The sequence below is a fragment of the Seriola lalandi genome, unplaced genomic scaffold, assembly GCF_002814215.2.
Source record: "Seriola lalandi dorsalis isolate HSWRI2012SDOR001 ecotype SW California unplaced genomic scaffold, Sedor1 jcf7180002054612, whole genome shotgun sequence".
Lineage (NCBI taxonomy): Eukaryota > Metazoa > Chordata > Actinopteri > Carangiformes > Carangidae > Seriola > Seriola lalandi.
The window spans coordinates 50,680-72,873 of NW_019525165.1; the positions used below are offsets into that span (position 1 = coordinate 50,680).

Consider the following 22,194-nt stretch of genomic DNA (forward strand, 5'->3'; position numbering starts at 1 on the left):
GAGGAGGCGACGACAGGTGGAGGAGGCTGCGACAGGTGGAGGAGGCTACGACGGGTGGAGGAGGCGACAACAGGTGGAGGAGGCTGCGACGGCTGGAGGAGGCGACAACAGGTGGAGGAGGCTGCGACAGGTGGAGGAGGCGACGACAGGTGGAGGAGGCTGCGACAGGTGGAGGAGGCGGCGACAGGTGGAGGAGGCGGCGACAGGTGGAGGAGGCGACGACAGGACAGAACAACGAGCTGAGGAATGTGAAAAAAAACTAAAACACATTCTCCGACAAACCCCGCCCACCTGAACAACCTGACCAATAGGCAGCTCGTCCACGGTGAAAACATAACGAGCTGCTCTGTGACTGAGCGTCCTCAGTCTCAGGTGACAGGTGACAGAGTTCAAGTTTTTCATATCAAACTGAGAATGAGAGAAAACAATGATCCCAATCTTGTCTTTCCGCATCTTCTCCACAGCGATGACGCACTACAATGACCGAGTCGTCTCCTTGGCAACCGCAAAACACAGTTTACATCAACTCTCCGTTGCCACCCAAACAACTTTCATCACGTCGTGCAGCGCGACCCTGACGTCTGAGCAACAGGAAAACATTCTCCCTGTGCGACGCCACGACCTCCTGACCCCTGACCTCCTGACCTCCTGCTGCACAGTGAGTCAGCATCAAAACACAATATAATACACAAACATGACAATAGCAAAACAATTCTCTAAAAGTCAGTCTCTCTATCAGCTGCTTTATGAATCATCCGTAAACACAGTAACTACAACTCCTCGTCTACAGGCCTATGACTCACTCCGTTGCTACAGCTAATGCTAACACCCTCCTGCCGCCTGTCATGCAACACCCTGTAAAAAGCCTGGGACAGTCTCTGAGTCACTGCTCATCACCACACCCAGAAGAGGTGAGGCACCACTGATCACTGTGGGAAGACGGTGAAGAGTGACGCTGTCTCATCCTCCTGTTGTTGTCACGGGCGGAGTCAGAGAAACCTTTATGGGTGTTTCCTGCAACTGGTCTGAAGTCAGCGGTGCATTATCAAGACAGTAAAATAGACTACACAGGTGCAAACATACCTGGCGGGGTGAGTACCATGAAGGTTTAGTCCTCACCACAGCGAGTCAGGATTCATCCACTGGAGACCTGCAGCACGACTCTGAGTGTTCATGTGATTAAGAACTTCACTCACAGCTGATCAGGAAGTTAAGTTTAAAAGTTAGATATGAGCTCTACGTTATAATTAACCTCTATGACCACGACTACGTCGCTGGTGCAACAGCCTGCAGTTACTAAAGAACCTGCTGCAGGATTTAACATCCGCAGGTATCTGATAAATCACTGTTTTACAGTCTGGAGTGAAACTAATCTCGTTAATGTTTATGTCGTCATGGTTTCACCATCTTCTGTCCAACAAGACAAACAGAAGAAGCAGGAACGTGGAGTCTGAGTGACGGTCGGTGTTAATGTGCAGTAAACAGACTCGGGAGAGTCGAGTTCAGCTCCGAGCGTCTTCAGAAGAGAACAGCTCGTTCCCCTCAGCTTCTCATTAGCTCTCATTAACCACACACACTCTCCGCTGCACATTAGCTGCACTAACAACCTCCACAAACATGGGAATTATTTCTGAGAGGTTTCTCTCCATGAAACCACGCTGTGACATCTCAACACAAAGCTGCCAGAGTCATACAGGAGGGAAGACGCCCTCTCACACAGGAAGCAGGGAGGATTGTGGGACGTGTAATTTGAGGAACACTTACAGTCATGACTCCTAACAAACAGATCAGTCATCACACTGTGGAATAAGCAAACCCTTATAATCTGATGTTTATGCTCCGTCCTCTCGTCGGTTACACACTGAAACTTCAGACTAACACTGTTAAAACAGTCATTACAGAGAGCAGCCGTAAACAGGCGGTAACAACAGCACAGCAGGTAGTGAGAGCGTCACTGTTCAGATCCTTCACTCAGGTAGAAGCAGCACCAACAACATTTTCTTCTTTTAAATTAGGCTTTAATTTTTTTATGTAATTAAAGAAAATACAACTGAATTCTGAGATTAAGAAAAATTTACATATGGTCCTAATCTTCTGTATTTTTACCTTGTGCAGTCATCTTTAATAAACAGAGAATTAAATATCTGAAGACGTAAATCGCTAGAATATTAATAATGAAAAACACCTGCAGATAAACTGTATTTATATTAAATCTCTCGGGGTAAAAAAACTGTTTTTGGGAATATTAAACCAAAACACAGAATATCTGCAGCTAGGAAATATGTGATTATAAAAACAAGTGAAAACATGTTGGAGTGACGACGTTCACATTCTGCCTCAAGTCATTTAAATGTCTGATGATCAAATGATTGATCACACGAAGGAGCAGCCAATCAGAGATATAGATCGACCTTACATCTGCTGTGATCTCTGAGCAGTGAAGTTATATTGATTATAAAGAAAACAATCCTCACGAGCCCCAGACCGAAAGTTTGTGTCTTTAACTTTCAGACAAGAAACAAGTCCGGTCCAGTAATCCGTCCCTGTTTCTGATGTATAAACATGTCGAGCTGAAATAACAGGAAATGTCTGAAATATAAACTTCATTCTGCTGCTGGGAGACGAAGAATGTCGCAGAAATCTGACGAGGAGGAAACAGCATCATAAAGATGTTTAGACAGTGACTGTGAATCAAGTCAGAGTCACATTTCTTCTTGTTTGTTTGTTTTCAGCCAAAAGCGGGAAAAAAAAAAAAAAAACATGTGACATGTTATTAAATGTACAAAGCAAATAAAAGACTGAAAGTTATTCTCATTATCAGGCAGAAAACAGAGGCGTGCTCGGCTTTGCATCACGTTTTACACCATTTGATAAATACCAGATTATATTTTGTGGAGGAAGGTTCGGGGACTTCTCACCAGGAATGTCAGGCATCCGTCTGTCGGTTACTATCAACTTTTTCCACTGACGCAGTTTCCTCACGACGTAAAGCATGTGCTGCACCGACTGAGAAGCAGCTTCATTTACTCGGCTCATTTTTCTTGTTTTCATTACATCCGTCCATTTATAATCAGATTTAAAAACACCACGTTTTTAAGCAGTGAGGAAAAGGAAAGGCTTGTAAACTTTAACCAGGAGTTTTAAACTTGCTTCAGGCTGGTTTGAGTTTGTTTAACCAGATTTAAAACAGTGAAGTGAAAGTCCAGCCCTTCAGCTCAACCACACAATCAGACACAAACTGAAGGATTTAAGGATCGTGTTCACGCTTCAGCCACTGAAACCAACCAAACCACTTCGACACCGGCTCATGTATCAACCCCAGCCCTGTGTGAGAGATACTACGTACCCAGAAGAGAAAGTTGAACACAAACACCAGGTATTTGATGCACTGCAGTGCCCCCATGTTTGTCAGCTGAAGCGTTAGAAGAAGAAAATGTCCGTGTTTCCTCGCTGAAACCGTCTGATTGTCTCCAGCAGCGTGAGAAGAAGAACGGGAAGTGAGCTGCAGGTTTTTTGTGTGTGTGAGAGCCACACCCTTGCTTGCCTCACCTGGGTATACTTAGAAAGTGGGAGGGAGTGTGTGGTGAAAAGAGCTGGAGGGGGGTGAGGCATGCAGTGTTTGTCTGTTCCAGTGGTTTTCAACCACAGGAGCCAGAACCCAGCTGATTTACATGGTGGACACCAGGTGAAAGTGATTAACGAGCAGGTAAATTAGAAACCCAGCAGCAGCTCTGAGCACAAGGACCACTGTCTGTAATATAACTGTCTAAGAAACAGTCCTGACGTGTGCACGTCTGTTTACAGAGGAGCTGCAGCAGATATCGCTTCCTTTGGTATCAACATTGAAACCTCACAGCAAATCTAATGATCCGCCTTCTACATCTATGAAACCTCAATACATCAGTTAACCTGCACAACAGAATATAAAGAAGCAAATGTCTTTAAAAGTAAACATGACACAAAGAGACAGGAAATAACCACAAAGAGACAAAAATGACCACAAAGAGACAGGAAATAACCACAAAGAGACAAAAATGACCACAAAGAGACAGGAAATAACCACAAAGAGACAAAAATGACCACAAAGAGACAGGAAATAACCACAAAGAGACAAAAATGACCACAAAGAGACAGGAAATAACCACAAAGAGACAAAAATGACCACAAAGAGACAGGAAATAACCACAAAGAGACAAAAATGACCACAAAGAGACAGGAAATAACCACAAAGAGACACAAAACAACCACAAAGAGACAAAAATGACCACAAAGAGACAGGAAATAACCACAAAGAGACAGGAAATAACCACAAAGAGACAGGAAATAACCACAAAGAGACAGGAAGTAATGACAAATAGACAAAAATAACCACAAAGAGACAGGAAATAACCACAAAGAGACAGGAAGTAACGACAAATAGACAAAAATAACCACAAAGAGACAAAAATAACCACAAAGAGACAGGAAATGACCACAAAGAGACAGGAAATAACCACAAAGAGACAAAGATGACCACAAAGAGACAGGAAATAACCACAAAGAGACAGGAAATAACCACAAAGAGACAAAAATGACCACAAAGAGACAGGAAATAACCACAAAGAGACAGGAAGTAACGACAAATAGACAAAAATAACCACAAAGAGACAGGAAATAACCACAAAGAGACAGGAAATAACCACAAAGAGACAAAAATAACCACAAAGAGACAGGAAATAACCACAAAGAGACAGGAAGTAACGACAAATAGACAAAAATAACCACAAAGAGACAAAAAACAACCACAAAGAGACAAAAATGACCACAAAGAGACAGGAAGTAACGACAAAGGGACAAAAATAACCACAAAGAGACAGGAAGTAACGACAAAGGGACAAAAATAACCACAAAGAGACAGGAAGTAACGACAAAGAGACAAAAATAACAACAAAGAGACAAAAAACAACGACAAAGAGACAGGAAGTAACGACAAATGGATGAGGAGAGATGAAGCTTCACAGGTGTATTTTCACACACACACACACACACACACACACACACACACACACACACACACACACACACACACTCGGGGGGACTCTGTGTTGTTTGCTGAGGTAACTGGAGCTGCTGTCCGTTCCCAGTGGAACCAACAACACCAGCTTTGTCTCGGAGCTGCTGAAGCCTCACAGACTTCTCTTCCTCCTCCCTCTTTCCTTTTCCTTTTCATTACAAAATGCCTTTAGTGACTAAAATGTGTTTTTATTTTGAAAAGCACGCTACTGTCCACACCGCTATCCTGACATATCCAGACTCGAAACAGGATTTAAAGACGGGGACGTGAAGAGGAGAGGAGGCTGAGGAGGACATCTTACAAATGTGAAGCAGAAGAACGAGGAAGACAAAACACCGATTGCGCAACCTTTCTGTCCTGTATGACAAATTGGACTCAAATATAACGCCCCCTGTTAGATGTTTTTGTGAACTACAGCAAGACTGAAAACATCCGGAGAATCGTCCAATCATGAATCCAAAGTGACAAATGTTTAATTAATCCATAAATGACACAAACTACTTCACGAATAAGCTTTCCTGTTTATGACTCTCCTGTATTTTTCTTTCTTTTTCAGACTCCTGCTGTGCTGCGGCCTCCATGAGAGCGAGGGAGAGGACGACTGCACGACCGTCTGGACAGGACTTTAAATGCCACGCACGACAGTGAGTGAAACAGATGTTCTGACATCTTTAAAATGACCCGAGTCCTACATGGTTAGTAATCATGAAGATGTAAAACAGGGCAGGGCGGTGATGATATAACACCACATGTTCTCTGAGTGGGTGTCTCACACACGACTGTGGCAGCGTGACAAACTGTCAACATCATCCACGCACCTACACATCTGCACAGCGACACACAAACATCGGCCTGTGACGACAGAATGAAGATATTTGTCCCTTAACAACATTCAGTGTTTGAGAAGATCCATTGTGCGGTTAGGTCTGTGTTTCATTAGGGAAACACAGAACAACCACAGCTCACTCAGCCGCGTCGTGTTGCGTTGAGGTGGAGGAGGATTTTCAACAGCTTGGCAACACAAACAGCTGTTCTTACCACCAGCTTATAACTGATCTGTAATAACTTATTCAGCCTTTATAAACGGAGCCTGATCGGAGATGGCGCCCGCGACCTGATCCAGGTTCCTGGGGCCGGTTGCACACAACACCTTAAGTTTTCTACTGAAGTAGGAAACTCAAGGTTTAATTTCTCTTGAGCTGAGGGAGTTACTCGAGTGTGTCGCACAGAATCACTGAAAAGGTTTCCTTAGTTATGGAAAAAAGTTAAGTTTTCTCCTTAAGGTTTTCTTAAAGTGTTCACTTAAGTACTTCAGCTTTATCTTTGTCTTAAACTTCATTAATCACTTAAAGTCCTTAGCAACCAAAGTTCACCATGTTGAAGTTCTTGTCATAGCAACAGGAGGATGGCGCACTTCTTAAATGCTAATGGAAAAAGTCTCCATGGAAACAGCTGTAAAATCTCTTACATTGCTGTAAATGACTTAATTCTTTTTTACTTTAACTAAGGAAAAGCTTTAAGAGATTCTGTGCAACACCTTTGACTAACTCCGTCAGCTGAGGAGAAATTAAACCTTAAATAGATTAGATTTAACCAGTCTGAGCAGTAACGTGGACTGGAAGCGACAAACAGTGTAAGTTTCTCTTAACTTCCTCCTTAATTTGTCGAATCGGAAGCGAAATTCAACGTTAGGTCCCGAACACCAAACTCCGTCCAGAAATCCTTCAATTTAACATTTCTTTGGATAATTATCAAGTATTACAGGTAAAATAATATTGCTTATTGCATTAAAATAACAACGGGATGTTCTTCAATTCGGCGTACATTTTTATTTTTTTTTTTTTTTTTAAATTGCACTAATTTAATAAAACATATCAATTTTGGTTCACGCCCCCTTGAATCTGCAGCTCACGTCAGATTATAAATCAAAACAAACTCCGTCCAGAAATCTTTAAATTTAATGATTCCTTGGTTACACGTCAACTACTATTGGGAAAATAATATTGCTTAAGAACACACTACAATAAAAACAGGGACTTCTTCAATTCGGCGTATAATAAATTGTTAAAATTGCACTAATTTAATAAAAATATCAACTTCAGTTTGCTTGCTCCTTTGCTTGTCCCAATTAAAAATCAAAATGCAGTTTCAAACTGTTGCTCTTAATGTTTAAACGTTGTTCAAGTCAGGAAATAAATGGTTATTTTAATGTTAACAGGTTGGCTAAACTTCCCACTTTCTGTTAATTAATAATTTATTTAAGGAAATAAATTACGAGTATTTTTTTAATGGAGTTTAACCTAATTTTAACAGGACAAACGGAAGCTAGAAAACTCCTGTGACACAAAACATAACATGTAACCTGTGTGTGTGTGTTTGCGCAATATAAGATATGATCTATTTTTGAATTTTTGAGACTTACCCAGAAAACGAAATTAAAGATGAAGAGGGCGTATTTGACGAACAGCTCCCAGCTGGTCAGAGCCGACATCCCTGCGACGTCTTTAACCGTGTTAGTGATGATCAAACTGTGAAATATATCTCTCCCTCTCTCTCTCTTCCTAACGTGTGTCAGTCTCCTGCTGTTGGTTCGGTTCAGTGCGGACCTGTCGCCGTCACTTCGGGTCCTTTCGGCTCCGCTCGGTCAGTTCCGGCAGGGGTCGGCTGGGGCAGCAGCTGCTGGGAGGAAACAGAGACGATCAACTGCTCGACTCCCACAGAAAAAGAGAGAAATAAATAGAGAGATTTCTGTCTTTCTCTCCGTCGTTTTTCTTTCTCTTTTGTTTCTTTTTCTTTTGTTTGATCCTTTTGTTCTTTTTACAGCAAATCACACGTCCTTTGATTTCGATAAATGTCCAAATTATAGGCTATTGATGACAAGCAGAAAGCAGCTGGATCAAGGGCCACAGGGGCCCCAATAGCCCCACGTTCACTTCACATCAACTAATAATGATGATAATAAATAATAATCAAAAATATCTACATTATAAAAAAGCAGCTGTCATTTAACCACATTTTTGCCCAGAAATAATTTACCCAAGATAAAAAGGTTTCTGTTCTTCAACCTTTTTGATCACAAGTGATTACAGCTGAAAAGGTCAGATTTAAAGTTTACAATCAAAATATCGAGACGAGTGTAAGAGAGGAACTTTAGTGTGGAAAACACTGGACATAATCAGGAAACTTTCATTTAATTTGTCGTGGTTGTCTGAAGAGTCCAGATCAAAATACACCAGGATTAGATTCTTCTCCCAGGTTTAAACAACAGGAAACAGAAATAAGAGCATGTTAAAAATGCTCTAGACACCTCACCTAGAAATCAGATGACTAGAGTAAAATACAATTAAGTTTAAAGATGAATCACTTTACAATGCATGTAAAACCACAAGTAAATAAACAACAAAACTTACAGTTAAAACACTGGTTGAAATCTAAGTGAAGTAGAAATGTTAATAGTGAAAAAATACCCATAATTCTTCCCCGAAGCCTGAGTGAACATATTCAAGTTTTCTGTTTTTTATCTAAATAGATGTAACAATATAAAAATGTTAAATTCACTTTCATAGGAAACAGAGAAAAATAGCAAATATTCACATTTAAGAAGCTGAAACAAGTGATTTTTTGTTGTTGTGATAAATGACTTTCATTAATTTTCCGTTCGTTAGCTAAACATTAGTATGGTCGGTATAGCGGAGGGGTCAGTGGGGGCCAAACAACTAATTCTTGCCCCTCAGGAGGTTAATTCAGCCTCGGCCAAATGTTTAGCTTGACACATAAATAAAAACTAAGTGGAGAAACCTCGGACACAGAGACGTATTTATCTTCAGCCTGGAACATTCATGAATTCATCATGTCGCCTTTTTTTAGATTTTGAACTTTAAACCTCATCATCAGACAAAATGCCAAAAGGTCAACACCAAAACCAGTGTGTGTGTGTGTGTGTGTGTGTGTGTGTGTGTGTGTGGTATGAGGCCATAATCTCTCTATCTCTGTCTCTCTCTCTCTCCCTCTCTCTCTCTCTCTCTCTCTCTCTCTCTCTCTCTCCCTCTCTCTCTCTCTCTCTCTCCCTCTGATGGGAAATGTGACTGTTTTCTTCTTCTTCTGCAGAACAAAGACGGCAGTGTGAGCGGGCAGCCCACAACCGTTGTTTGCAGCTGCACCCAAACACACACACAATGATGATGATGATGATGATGATGATGATGATGATGAAGGAGTACAGTGCGACCCAGCTGAGCAGAACCACAGCCATGGGAGTCACTGAGGGTAAAAAACATCCAGAAACAGCATTATTTATTATTCCACTTATCTCGACCTGCGGTTTAAACTATAATCACACTATTGATTACATTCAATTCATTCAATGAACACAAGCAGATTATTGTGTTATTGCTCCTGTAAACACTGGCTTTGAGCTGGGTGATATTTACTGGTGAAATTGTTTTACACTTGTGTAAATTGTTTGGTATTTGTTTGTGGACTGGACGTGGCGTTTGTGAGCATCATGAATTATTCACACGTCATCATTCTCGTTTTCAAATCTTGTTCCATTGAGGCAATTTTCTCTCCATAAAATCTAGTTAATGTTATTTTCTATTTTCTTATTGTGTTGTTCACCCAAAGTCTGAGTCCCGTACTGGGACTACCAGGGGCCCAGGGGCCCAGGGGCCTCAGGGATCAGGAAAATCTGTCTGGAGTCCCTCAGTATTTCATGCTCAAATGCCACAGAGCTCATTGAACAAAAGGACGATATCAAGATGCAAAAATACTACAGAGACACAAAATGACCACAAACAGATACCAAACAAAGGCAAAGAGACACATGTGCTGCCATCTCTATCAGTCTGGGGTCTTGCTCCTGTGTTAGAGAGGTGGGGGTCCTACACTTGTCTGCACCCAGGGGCCCGTTCTGTCCATGATCTAGTCTTAATACTCTTTCAGAGGCATCTCCATCCTGCAGAGGAAAAGTTGAAAACACTACATTTGGGGAATTTTATGAGACAGAATTAAAAATAAATAAATAAATAAATAATATTGTATATATGTGGACAATCATATCTTTAATCAACAGAGCCGGAGTAGCTGGAGCTTAGTTTGTGTCTCTTTAGTGTCTCAGTCTTTTTACTGAGCTGCATGAAAGACGGAGTGTGTTCCTCCCTAAAACAACACTGCCTTCATGTCCTTCGTGGTGTTTGTGTGTGAGACGGCGTTTATCTCTCTACAAAGCTCCCCTTCAAAGCTGCAGCCATCGCCTCGCCTCTGTGAGTGTGTGTGTGTGTGTGTGTGTGTGTGTGTCATGAGGAAGATGAGGCAGAGGAGGAGGATGAAGGACAGTGTCACATTTTCAACATTTTTCCAGGTTTACATCATCGTCTCACATTAACACAAGATTTATTCATTTATCGATTGATTCTGTCACTGAATCAATAAATTAATTAATGAATATATCTAATTAATTAACACAAATAAACATCTACATCTAATGTGAGACTGACCTTCATGTAAATCTGATGAGACTCTAGAAAGGAGTATTGAGATCATCTACACTCTGCTGCCATCTAGTGGTGGGATCTGGGAACTGTATGTACTGTAGATGATCCATTTCTTTGATTGATAACTTTAATTTCTAATTTGCAAATTCACACCCATAATACAAAATATAATCATCACATTAATTATGATTTATTATTATAGGTTAAGATAAGACTTCTGATCCAGGGGGGGAATTCACAAGCTGCAACATCAAACTGATAATACAGAAATAATTATAGTCTGATTATATATTGTTCTGACAGGGACCATGGGAAGATGATAGAGGCACATGAATAACATGTCACATTTACAGCCTTTCATTTAGTTAAAATAGCTTTTAAATGAATGAACTGTATGTTTATGAACGTTGTGATGATCATTTATTAGTAACTTAAACTCCGTGCACAGCTGCATTGGACCGAAAGCTCAACAACTCTGCTTTATATACGGAAGACAAACAGCAGTATGGCCGCAGTGAGCCCCTTCCTGGTTCTGAGTCCAAACTACCTGAAACTGCCTTTAACACCCTTCAAAGAAATAAACTGCCCGATGCCGGAGGTAAGGCTTTAAAATTTACTCTCAGAGCAAAGTGGAGAAAACGATGATTTCTTGATGCTTCATGTGAACAGAGCGACATCTACTGGCCGGAATGTAAAATAACAAACACAAACTAAATATCAGTGTGAGGGAAACCGTGATTGTATTTTATATTCTAAACATATGTTTGTATATATATATATGTGTGTGTGTGTGTGTGTGTGTGTGTGTGTTGTAACAGTCACAATTGTGAAATGTGCCTTTAAGAGTAACTGCGTTACCTAGATACGAGAGGGTCTGCGTCATCAGCCCGCGCTTTTGTTTTGCTTTGAGCGGCGCACCTTGATGAAAGTGGATGATAGTAACGAGCTCCTTCCTCTCTCCGCTCCTCGAGCGCGAGGCTTCATGTATGAGGAGATAGAACCGAGTTTTTCACCCAAACTGTTAATATAAAATGTCATTTTACCAGGAGATTATGAGGCTTCACTGGTTCCGTTTTGATTCACACAGTAACAAGTAACAAGCACATTTTCTTTCACATTCACAAACTTGTATTTTTCAAGCAGATTTATATCACAGGTTTACAAAGGCTAAGCTAAGATAAGCTAAACCAGCTAGCTAAGAAGTCATAAAAATAAAACAATTTTTCAGTCTCATGTATAAAGTCCAGCACCCTGCTTTCATTCCCTCAGTCTGCAATATGAATGCTTACTGTTGCCATGGCAACTGATGCCAATTTAGTAGTTAATGTTAGCTTAGCAAAAGTAATGTCGTGTCATCAGTAATGATAGTTTGTTTATAGGAAGGGCTTATAACATGATGCTCTATATATTATGGTAACAAGCGTGTTGTCCTTGACAACCTACACCTGTATCGTACTCGAGGGTCCTGCTGGTGTTCCCCGAGCTTGGCTTCCACATCAAGGTCAAACAAATCATGCATCACGCTTTTGTTGTGAAAGTGATCGCTCCCTAATCAGGCAGGTTGTACAGCTGATGGTAGGCAGGCGGGTGGTCGGTGAACGTCACCGTCACAGACAGCGGCGCGCTCGGCCTCTTGGCGGCTTTGATCATCTGGTAGATCATCGGTAAAGACAGCACCGCTGCCAGCAGCTGCAGCACGGAAACAGTTCAGAGCTTCTTAGCGATTCTGTGTCGGGATACATTTCTATCTGTCTGTTACTGTTAATTTAAATCAAGATAAGACAATTATTTACAGAGTGACTGACCGTGCTGCGCTCAGGCCCTGTCTTCACATTAAAAACCTTCAACTCACCATCAGGACCACGAGAAGGAAGTGTACGCGCTGTGCGATGTCAGTGTCTGTTCTGATGGAGATCATGATGATGGGGAAGCAGGGCTGAAGATAGAGGACAGAGAAATTACAGGAAAATATACTTTCCCCCTTAAATGTACCTGTGGTGGTGGTGTCCGTCCACACACGTGGTTTTGGTTTTTATCTGTTAACGTTATGAGACGTGCCTCTGCCTCCGGGCTGATGGGTGAAGGTCTAAATTGATCGATTAAAATTGAATAACACATGAGGCAAAGTGAACTGTTGTCCACTGACCTTTGAGAAGACGGACTTCTTTTGCCAGAAAAGGTTCAACAGAAAGTTCTGAAAGAGAAAACCAAGAGAAACCTTGGTGGTCACACACTTCTGTCTTTAAGCTTCAGACCCTTGACATTGAGAAAAGTTTTTTACGATGTGAGTATATTTTGTTCAGTCCAGGTTTAAAGTTTAGGTTTAGGTTAGGTTGTCTAGTAGTAAATGACCTGTGTGCAGACCTGTGGTATTTCTCATAGAACGGTATAGAAACAGTTATTGTTCAGTTTCCAGCAGCAGTATTGATAAATGTGAGCTGTGTGTTACTCACGCTGTAGTTGACGGTCTGACACAAGCCCTCCACCCCTTCCTTCTCCTCCTGGATGCACAGACAGGAGTCAGGGATTTTGTCCTCCCAGTCTTTGTAGCTGAAAATCCCGCAGCAGCCAAGCTAAACACAAGAGAAGAAGAGCTAGTGCCCCCTACAGACTGCAGCGTGCATGACGCCCCCACAGCGGACTCTGGTTTCGGTCTCGTGTGTGGTTCTTACTATCGACTGCAGACCTTCAACCCAGTTCTTGATGTCGTCTGAGGCCTGATCCAGTGGCAGACGAGAACGCCACCATTCCTCCGTCATGCTCTCCAACTATAAACAAATCAGGTGAAAGACACTTGTGCAGCAGGTAATGATTATTTGGAGGAGTTGGCATTTGATTTAATGATCAGTCAGTGTCTTCTCTTGTCTGGAGTAAAGATTCAGGGTTCTTACCTGTGGACGGACTGTAGCAGCAGGGACTCCGCCGACATCTCTCACCATCAGCCAACCCACAGTCAGCGAACCTACAGTACAGCCCAGGAACTACAGAGGAAGACAAACACAGAACCACCTCAGTTTCTCAAAGCTGACGTTACATCATCGCCCCCTGCTGGTTCTGATGGGTGAACGACCCTCGACTCAGGTGGATCTGGTCTGGTTGAGAGGAGACCTATAAAGAGGGGGCAGGGACCTGGACTCAGTCTTCCTGTTGTTTTCGTGAAAGGTCTGCTCGTCCTGGCTTTATTTCTGTTCCGACCCGATCCGACAACCGTTGGTGGGTCGGTCTGAGTTTTGGCCGGACCGTCAGTTTGTTGCGGATGTTGATTGTGGTCATTTTATTTAATTTTAGTTTAGTAATAGAGAGAAAGACGGCACGGTGGTAAAGTGGTCAGCTCTGTCGCCTCGCAGCAGGAACATTCTGGGTTTGAACCTTTTTTGGTTCTTGGTTCTGTTGGACCTCTTCTCTTAGAGAGAGTGGAGGTTTGTAGGTTTTCAGTGGACGGCATCACTGAAGTGTCGGTGTCTCACTCACCACAATCAGAGCCACCAGGTTCCTCTTCAGGCCTCCATAGACTCCCAGGATGCCGATCACCACGATCCCCATGGTAACCACATCGCTCTCCATGATGTGCAGGACGGTGCGGTTGGTTTTCTCAACCTCAACCTGGACGACAGAGAGTTGATTGGTTGATTAGTGCTGTGTAATTAACAGTTGTGTGTGTGTATGTGTGTGTGTGTGTGTGTGTGTGTGTGTGTGTGTGTGTGTGTGTGCGCCCGGCGTTGGCTTACATCAACGCCTCGATGTAAACAATCTGCGGCTGGAGACGGCAGACCCTGAGAGAGGAGCAGGCAGAGCGTGGCGGTAATCTGAAACGTGAGATGAGAGCACGAGTCAGGGTCTGTGATTGATGCAGCAGGTGACCGTCCAATCACAGCGTAGCGTGTTAGATCGTCCTCTAAGGTCGCAAATCTGGCACTTACTATCCACTTCCTTTTATAATCTACTTGCACTTATTAAACAGACACTTACACCAAGCGTCCTGCTGCACTGAAGCTTTAGTGATGTCCTTCACCCATCACTCACGCCACGTCTCAACAACTACATCTTAAATTCCACTAAGCTGTGATTTATTAGAGTCATTACATTAGAGACTGTTCATGATGAACTGGAAACTGGATGTATGGTCTGGTTGTGGCTGCCGACGCTCACAGAAGTTTTTATTAATGTTGATCTGAGCTCTCATGATCGTATTAGCAGCGGCACTAGGATTTCCTTGTCTCATAAAATGTAATAAATATTTCAGAAGCTAGATGCTCTCGATCCCAGTGTGACTCAGAGAAGCTCCGCCACGCCTTCAGGGCCTTCCTGCTGAAATAATACTCCGCAGCTTTCACAGCACAAATCTTTTTACAGTGAAACAAAGCCACAGGCCCAGACGGTCTGAAAGCCTGTCTGCTGAAAGGTTGGCTCGCTGCTGCCAGAGGTCAGCGAGATTCCCAATAATCAGACCTGTGCGAGTTCTGGCCAGACCTCCACTGGATCCGGTCCAGCGCCGCAGACGCTGCTGTGCTGACACCAGGGTTTTATCGGCGGGTTTTAGCTCAACGACGACACGTCAGTTCAGGGTTAGTTCTCTGGATCAGAGGTGGAGGAGATCAGTGGTTCTCCACCTTTTCCAACCTGAAAGTCTCAATAATGTTGGCGGCCCACATCCGACCCCAGGGAGCCCAAATAATGCTTCTCAGCACTTTTTATTTTAATGACAACGAGTGAAAAGGAGCTTTTTAAATGTCATTTCATTTTAAAACATTCTTTTTATTTAGTATAATAAATAATTTATACATATCATTTTCTTTACAGTTACATATTTTCACCAAATAGTTCAGTTTTGCAAATTATTTGTCGGCCCCCTTTCAGTACCTTCACGGCCGCCCACTGGGCCCTGGGTCACAGGTTGGGAACCACTGGAGTAAAGAATCAGAAAGTGTAAAGAGACGGACCAACACACATTTATTGATTTGGGGTTTTCATGATTTGGCAAATATTTATGTGTGATGGGTATTCTTCTTTTTTTTTGCTATAAACTTTGTAATTTAATACTCGTACGATTAATTGATGATCAGAGCTGCAACAAATTTAAGCCTTTTAATCAAACAAAACCAAATTCTTTCTGGTTCCAGCTTCTTAAATGTCACTTTTCTTTGTCATAAATTACAGTAAACTGAATATTTTAAGGTTTTTGACTTTTAGTGGAACAAAAACAATCAAACTGAAAATATCATTAAGGCCATTTTTTCATAAACAAAATTCAAGTTCAGAGAAATACAGAGTTTGATCCTGATTCATGAATGCACCTGATCTGTTTGACCAGCAGAGGTCGCTCATGCTCCGTCTGTCTCTGCAAATCCTCATGTGTCATCATGACTGTTCTCCTCTGCGCACTTTACATCTTCTGTAGCTTCATCAGTCAAAAAGAGTCTTTTCTTATGTTTTAAAATCCAGTTACTCACCACGATGAAGATGCTGATGATGACGAAGAGATGTCCCACCCAAGTCATGATGCTTCTCCTGCTGCAGAAACACATGTTCACAGATGTTGGTGTGAGTCGTCTGAAATGAGATGAAAGTGAAATGAAGAGTCAGGAGAAGGGAAGGACTTCCTGTTACAGATGGGAGGTGAACGACGCTCCTGAAGATTCACATACAGAGAAGTTCAGTCTCAGAACATTAAACTTCTCTTTTAAAATGAGTCTCAGGTTGTCGAGTCGTCAGCAGAGTTTACTCTTTTTATTTCCAGTGTTAGATCAGTTTCTTCTTCTACTCTTTACAGACGGATTGTTTCCTGTTCTTTAATTTATAGAAGCTTTAAGAGCTAAAATTACTGAATAATTCACCATATTGACAATATCTGATATTTAAAAAATGAAATATTGATATTGTATTAATAATACACACGAGATAATATCAGATGTTCGACCTTGTAGATCTTTTATCAGTTCATCTTGTTCCCTTTTCACTCCCCATTAAATATAAATTATTCTCTTTTGTACAGTTGTAACAGACTCTCCACGTCCCTACACTCAAAGTTGAAAAATTAATTTGACTGAATTTTATTTTATTTTTTATGTAATTTAAGTTTTTGATTTAATTAAATTTTTTTCCATATCGCGATAGTATCGTTATCATGAATTCATTCGGCCACAATAATCGTGATCCTGATCCTTTCACTGTGCTTGGATAAGCATGGAAGTGATGCTGCATTCACTGAACTTTGGTAGAATTGGAAAAACGGCACTTGAACCTTCTAATCACCAGATAAACTGCCCTAAATTTGCTAAATTTTTGTGTGTGTTACATATTTGTTGGATTTAATGTGAAACCAGATCTAAACAAATGATGTAAAGCTTCTATAAAATTATCTGAATTTATTGTTTTAGTTTTGAAGGCTTTTTTTCCCGCTCAGATGCTCAAAAGTATGGTTTCAGATATGACTTGAACGCATCATATCAGCTAATTAGCATGTTACTTAGCAAAAACCCTGAACTGGGAATTATTAATATTCATTAATATGATTAACGCGGTTTAATTCATGAACTATTGTGCAGTGAGTGTAATTATTAATTATGTGAACAAATATTAATATTAAATTAATATATTAAATTAATTTAAATTAATTAATGCTCATTAAAAAAAACACTTTAATTAAAATGAAACAAAACGTCACTAAAAGTCGTTTTTAATATAAACGTTAACGTAAATCCTCCTCTTCCTCCACCACGCCTTTTCTCCTCCCCTTCCTCTCTTCATCATCATCATCATCATCATCAGCCTCCACCTGGACCTCCTCTCCACACGCGCCTCTCCGTCGTCTCTGAACCTCAGATGGAAAATAGCTCTGCTCGTCCCCGGAGCTGCTGCTGCTGCAGAGCGGCTCTTCCTGCTTCAGTCAGGCCGCTGTAGGACACCTCAGGGCGGGGAAGCAGCGTCGCAGGGAGGGGGACCCCGGTGTTGGAGCGGATCTCTGGATCTCCGGCAGCGTCTCCTCCCTCCCTCCCTCCCTCCCTCCCTCCGCACGCTGCGGACCCTCAGATAGATGTGCGGAGAAACACACCGGCTCTTTCCCTTTATGCTTCACCACATCGGATAAGTGCTGATTTACCTCGGCCTGAGCCGCAGAGGGAGGAAGAGGAGGAAGAGGAGGATTGGTCACCATGTTTCTGTTCCTGTGTCTGACATGGACACAGCTGCTGATCACAGGTAAGCGTCTGTTGTCTGTCTGCTGCCTCAGACCACCAACAGCAGCAGGGACATGGAGCTGAAGCCGATGGATCATCCTGTTGTTGTGTTAATAGTGAAACCAGCGGCTCCTCTGGTGCTGCTCAGATAAGATTCATGAGCAGAATAACCTCTGTGCCTTCTGCTGGGAATTCATCCTTCACATCAGTGTCTGATTAACCTTAATTCATATTCGTTGCAGCCATGAAATCAGTTGATTTTTGCAGGATATTTCACATTAAAATCCTCAGGACAGAGGCTCAAACCTTCCACAAGGATGTGACAGGAACATAACAGCAATTATCAGATGGTCATTTTTCATTAAAGGAGAAAGGAGGGTGAAATCCTGCAGAGAAATGCTACAGAATATGTCAGATTTGTTTAGGACGAACGTTCATGACGATGCTGTGAAGGAATTTACTCTGAAACGTGTAAAATGATGAGAGACCTTGAACCTTTAGACTGGAGCCAGATCATTTTAGGGTTTTTTTTTTATCTGAGGTAAGAGGAGTTATTTTTACACTGATGAGGTTTAACGGCCAAGATTTTAAAACCGTTAACAGGAAATATTTGATTTTAGCTGCAACCTCCCGTCAGAAAGCAGATTAAAACCTTCAGCATTCTCTGACATTGAACAGCCCTGAAGTCACAGTGAATATACTGACGGTTTAAAACACATGTTGTATTTTCTCTGATTAATTGTTTGTCAGAAAATAGTGAAAAATTACAAATGTCTTGTTTAGTCCGACAAACCCAAAGAGATTCAGTTCACAGATCTGTCAGTCTGTAACGGCTAAAGAGTGTTTTGTGAGGCCACACTGACCTTGACCTTTGACCTTTGACCACCAAAATCTAATCAATTCATCCTCGAGTCCAAGTGAATGTTTGTGCCAAATTTGAAGAAGTTCCGTCAAGGTGTTACTGAGACATCGTGTCCACGAGGACGAGACGGACAGAGGGACGACCTGAAAACAATAAAAAGGAAATCAAAGGGAATCAATTTTCTGTCAGACAACAACTTGATTAATCTACTAATCGTTGCAGCTCCAGACTTATGACTTGCAAGTCTTCAGACGTAAATAGTTCTGCATCCAAATGTTTAATTATTTAAACATCTGTTTTCCAGGTGTTATTAAGACTTGAATGTTGACGTCAGCAGTTATGAGAAATCAGAAACCGAGAACTCCCACATGTTGTGAACGCAGCATAAAGGACAGATGTAGAACACCATGACATGACTGCAAAACGCAGGTGATAAATACACGTTCATTTCAAGCTGCAACTAAACATCTTTATCGATTAATCTGCTGATTACTCTCTTGATTGATCGCTGAGTCTGTAAAATGTCAGAAAATCATATCCATCAATCTCTTCCAGTTCAAGGTCAAGTCTTTGGTCCAACATTTAAAACTCAGAAAAAAGCATAAAATATCTGAGAGGCTGAAAATGGAAAAAAGTGAAATGATAAATAATCACAACATTTGTGGCTCTGAGCCTCTCTTCTGATTGGCTGACTGTTTTCTGAGTGATCCAATAGAAATATAGCAGATTTCAGGTAAAAACACTCAGAGAAACCAAATCCTGCAAGGTTTGGATGGTGGGTCCAGATGGGCGGGGCTTGGTGACTGCTTTGTTGTGACATCACAAAGTTCCAGAAGTCCTGACGGCTGGTTTTAAGGCTCAGTTTCTGAATACAGGCTGTGTGCATTTCTCTGTGGACTGAGGCTTTGATACTTTCACAGTATTAATATAGAAGCTAGAGCTGATCTATAATCACACTACACATTATTATATTATTATATCCTTAAAACACTCAAAGGGAACGTTTTTCTGCATTGATCACTTTTGATGGATTTCAGAAAATACCTGCAGCGTTTTGTTCATCACTATTTCTTTAACTGGAACAAAATATTGAGAGATTGTTGATTTATTCATTTTAATGATACTCACACAGAGACAGACAGAGTCATTTTCTAGTGTGTGTGTTTGGGGAGTGTGTTGTCTGTCTCCCCACAGAGCTACCTGTCAGCCCTTCTCTAACTCTGTCCTGTGATTGGCTGACAGCCCCTGTCCAATCAGGGCTCGACTCAGCTCAGTGTCGTGCATAGCAACCAGGACGCTGTCGCTAGGGAGAAAAGATGCCAGAGACGGAGAGAAGCTGTGTCAGCTCCACAGCCACATCTCTCAGGACTCCTTCAGGGTTTAACCTGATGTTTCCTGTTAGTGGAATATGATTCAGACATTTACTGTTGAGAAACACCAACCAAAGATACTCTTTCATAAACAGGAAGCTCACATGCTTATTCTGTATATTCTGCCTTTTCAAAATAAAGGACCACAGTAGAGTTTTGAAATGAGGCCTCCTGGTTCTGGAGGTTAAAACGCCGTTCATTCATTTCCTCACAGGAAATTGAATCATTGTTAGAAAATATCTGGTTCTTTGATGGAAAAAAGTTTACAAGCATGTGTTCATAAAATCCGCTGGGGAAAGAGTTAACTACGACTCCCAAGATGCATTTCGGCAAGAAGCGTTCAATCAACGAGCTTAAAATCGTCTGTGGAGAAAACTGAAAACCAAACCTGCACCTTAAATCAGTTCATTGGAAAATTCTGGGTCGCGGTTTAGCCGTGTCGTTGGTCTTTCGGAGGACGCGGCGTACGGAGGCGTGGCCCTTTGTAAACCACTGAGGCCGAACAAACCGAAATGAGACGGTCTGGTCTGCGAAGGAATTTCGCTTTGCGTTCCCGCCCTTACCATTGCGTTGCGAAGCGCGGCTCCTGTCGCCTAGCAACCTTGACAACACGTGACTTTTCTTCCCACTTAAACTTGAGTTTTTTTGGCCGTTGGTCTTAACACCGTTGAACTGAGCTGAAACCCAATACTTACATTCAACAGTGTAATCCTCAGGCTTTCTGTCAGTGTTGTCGGCTTTCGTTACCGGCGCGCAGTGAATCTTGGGATATGTTCGACCAACAGGTGGATCCTTCGTTGCCCTGGAAACGAAGGACGCATTTCTCGACCGCATTCGAAGCAGCTTCTGAAAAGGTTCGGCCTAGTCTCGCCGCTGCGATGTAATCTGTCTTTAGTTGCAGCCTCTGAAGGATGCGGCCCCTGAATTGGGACACAGCTTTTGAGTTTTGAATTCACCCGTTTGGTTTGCGCCCCTCACTGGCGTCTCCATGGCAACAACGCCCATGGGACCCAATTCGGCAAAAACGACGAACGCAGCATGATTTCTCCGAAACAAAGTTGAAATAACTAAAAGTTGCAGCCGTAACGTAAAACCTTCAGGTTCAGTAACATTCAGGATGTTGTTTAAAGAACAAACTGAAATGGGAGGAAAAGATTCATGGTTTCTCTCCACATTTATGGTTTTTGGCGAAGCTGCAGCCAAGAAAAATAGTCCTGATTTCAGCAGCCAGACGGGCTGGTAGACACAAGTCGGAGGACGCTGTCACATATTTCTCTCCCTGGCTTCCTCTCAGCGAATCTCCTGCCAAAACAAACGGACAGGCGGTCCGTCAGCTGACGGGGTCGTGGAGGTCGGACCGAAACTCCCAGCATCGTTTCAATCTGCATAAATATTTTATCGGACCTCAAGAATAGTCGGTGTATAGTCATTTGTAGTCACATTAACATATTACAGTGTAGGTGTGAGCAGATATATCTGTTACACCTGTGAACCCAGCACACCGGGATCAGGTCCAGCTCTGGAAGGTTCTGGTCTCTGTTGTCTTTCAGGTCCTCACCGTTCTTCCTGTAGCTGTAAATGTGAAGCGCAGGATGCTGCCGGGAGGGGAAGAAAAAAAAAAACCTGATTCACTCAGTAGGTTTTTTATTTTTTTTTTTTCTTCTTCTCGCAGGATAAATAAAGACTGAGAATGAATTATGCAGCGTTCACATCCGTCACGGTTGGCTGGGTTCAGTCAGGGGTTTCCTCTCGGCCCGCCTGCAGACTGATGAAAGCCTGAGTCCTGAGCAGAGACGCTGCGACAGACAGATGGGATCTCCTGCTCTCATCTCTCTCTCTCTCTCTCTCTCTCTCTCGCTCTGCTGCTGAATGTGCTGCTGGAGGACGGGAGGTTTAAAAGACGAGAGGGTTGTTTATAGATTTGTGCAGCAATTAGACAAAAGAATGAAATGTTTTCTTCTCTCTCGAGTCTTTAAAAACTGATCGTTTGATGAATCCCTCCTCGGTACTTGATATCTGAAGTGTGTGAAGGATGGCGCCTTTTTTTTTTTTGCCTTTAAAAGACCAAAATGCAACAGTAAATGTGCAGGGGTGCAAGAAACACTCATCTACTCATCTTTACTCAAATAAAAGTACTAATACCAATCAAACCAAATAAGAGTCCTGAATTGAAAATGATCCTCAAGTAAAAGTGTTTAAGGAATCAGGAAAATGTACTTTAGGTATTAAAAGTCAAAATACT

The 22,194-nt window shown here is 42.1% G+C and overlaps 3 protein-coding genes across 3 annotated transcripts in view; 1 reads left to right on the top strand and 2 right to left on the bottom strand.

Moving 5' to 3' along the window:
• LOC111665029 (CD9 antigen-like) overlaps positions 1-7,650 on the bottom strand; it is a 13,280-nt gene extending 5,630 nt beyond the window's left edge. The window contains exon 1 of the mRNA XM_087177587.1: positions 7,476-7,650. Within this exon, the coding sequence (XP_087033713.1) occupies positions 7,476-7,544 (69 nt within the window). The 5' untranslated portion in view covers positions 7,545-7,650. The remainder of the gene's footprint in view (positions 1-7,475) is intronic.
• A 4,420-nt stretch (positions 7,651-12,070) lies between these two features.
• LOC147818360 (uncharacterized) lies at positions 12,071-16,070 on the bottom strand. Its single transcript, XM_087177584.1, has 9 exons — positions 15,996-16,070; positions 14,274-14,351; positions 14,017-14,148; positions 13,437-13,526; positions 13,218-13,313; positions 12,999-13,118; positions 12,692-12,739; positions 12,398-12,481; positions 12,071-12,234 (listed from the first exon to the last, which is right to left on the bottom strand). The coding sequence occupies exons 1-9, from the start codon at positions 16,068-16,070 to the stop codon at positions 12,094-12,096; spliced, it is 864 nt and encodes a 287-aa protein (XP_087033710.1). The 3' UTR covers positions 12,071-12,093.
• A 1,270-nt stretch (positions 16,071-17,340) lies between these two features.
• Positions 17,341-22,194, top strand: part of ptprr (protein tyrosine phosphatase receptor type R) — a 34,432-nt gene continuing 29,578 nt past the window's right edge. The window contains exon 1 of the mRNA XM_023419880.2: positions 17,341-17,742. Coding sequence (XP_023275648.1) covers positions 17,697-17,742 — 46 coding nt within the window. The 5' untranslated portion in view covers positions 17,341-17,696. The remainder of the gene's footprint in view (positions 17,743-22,194) is intronic.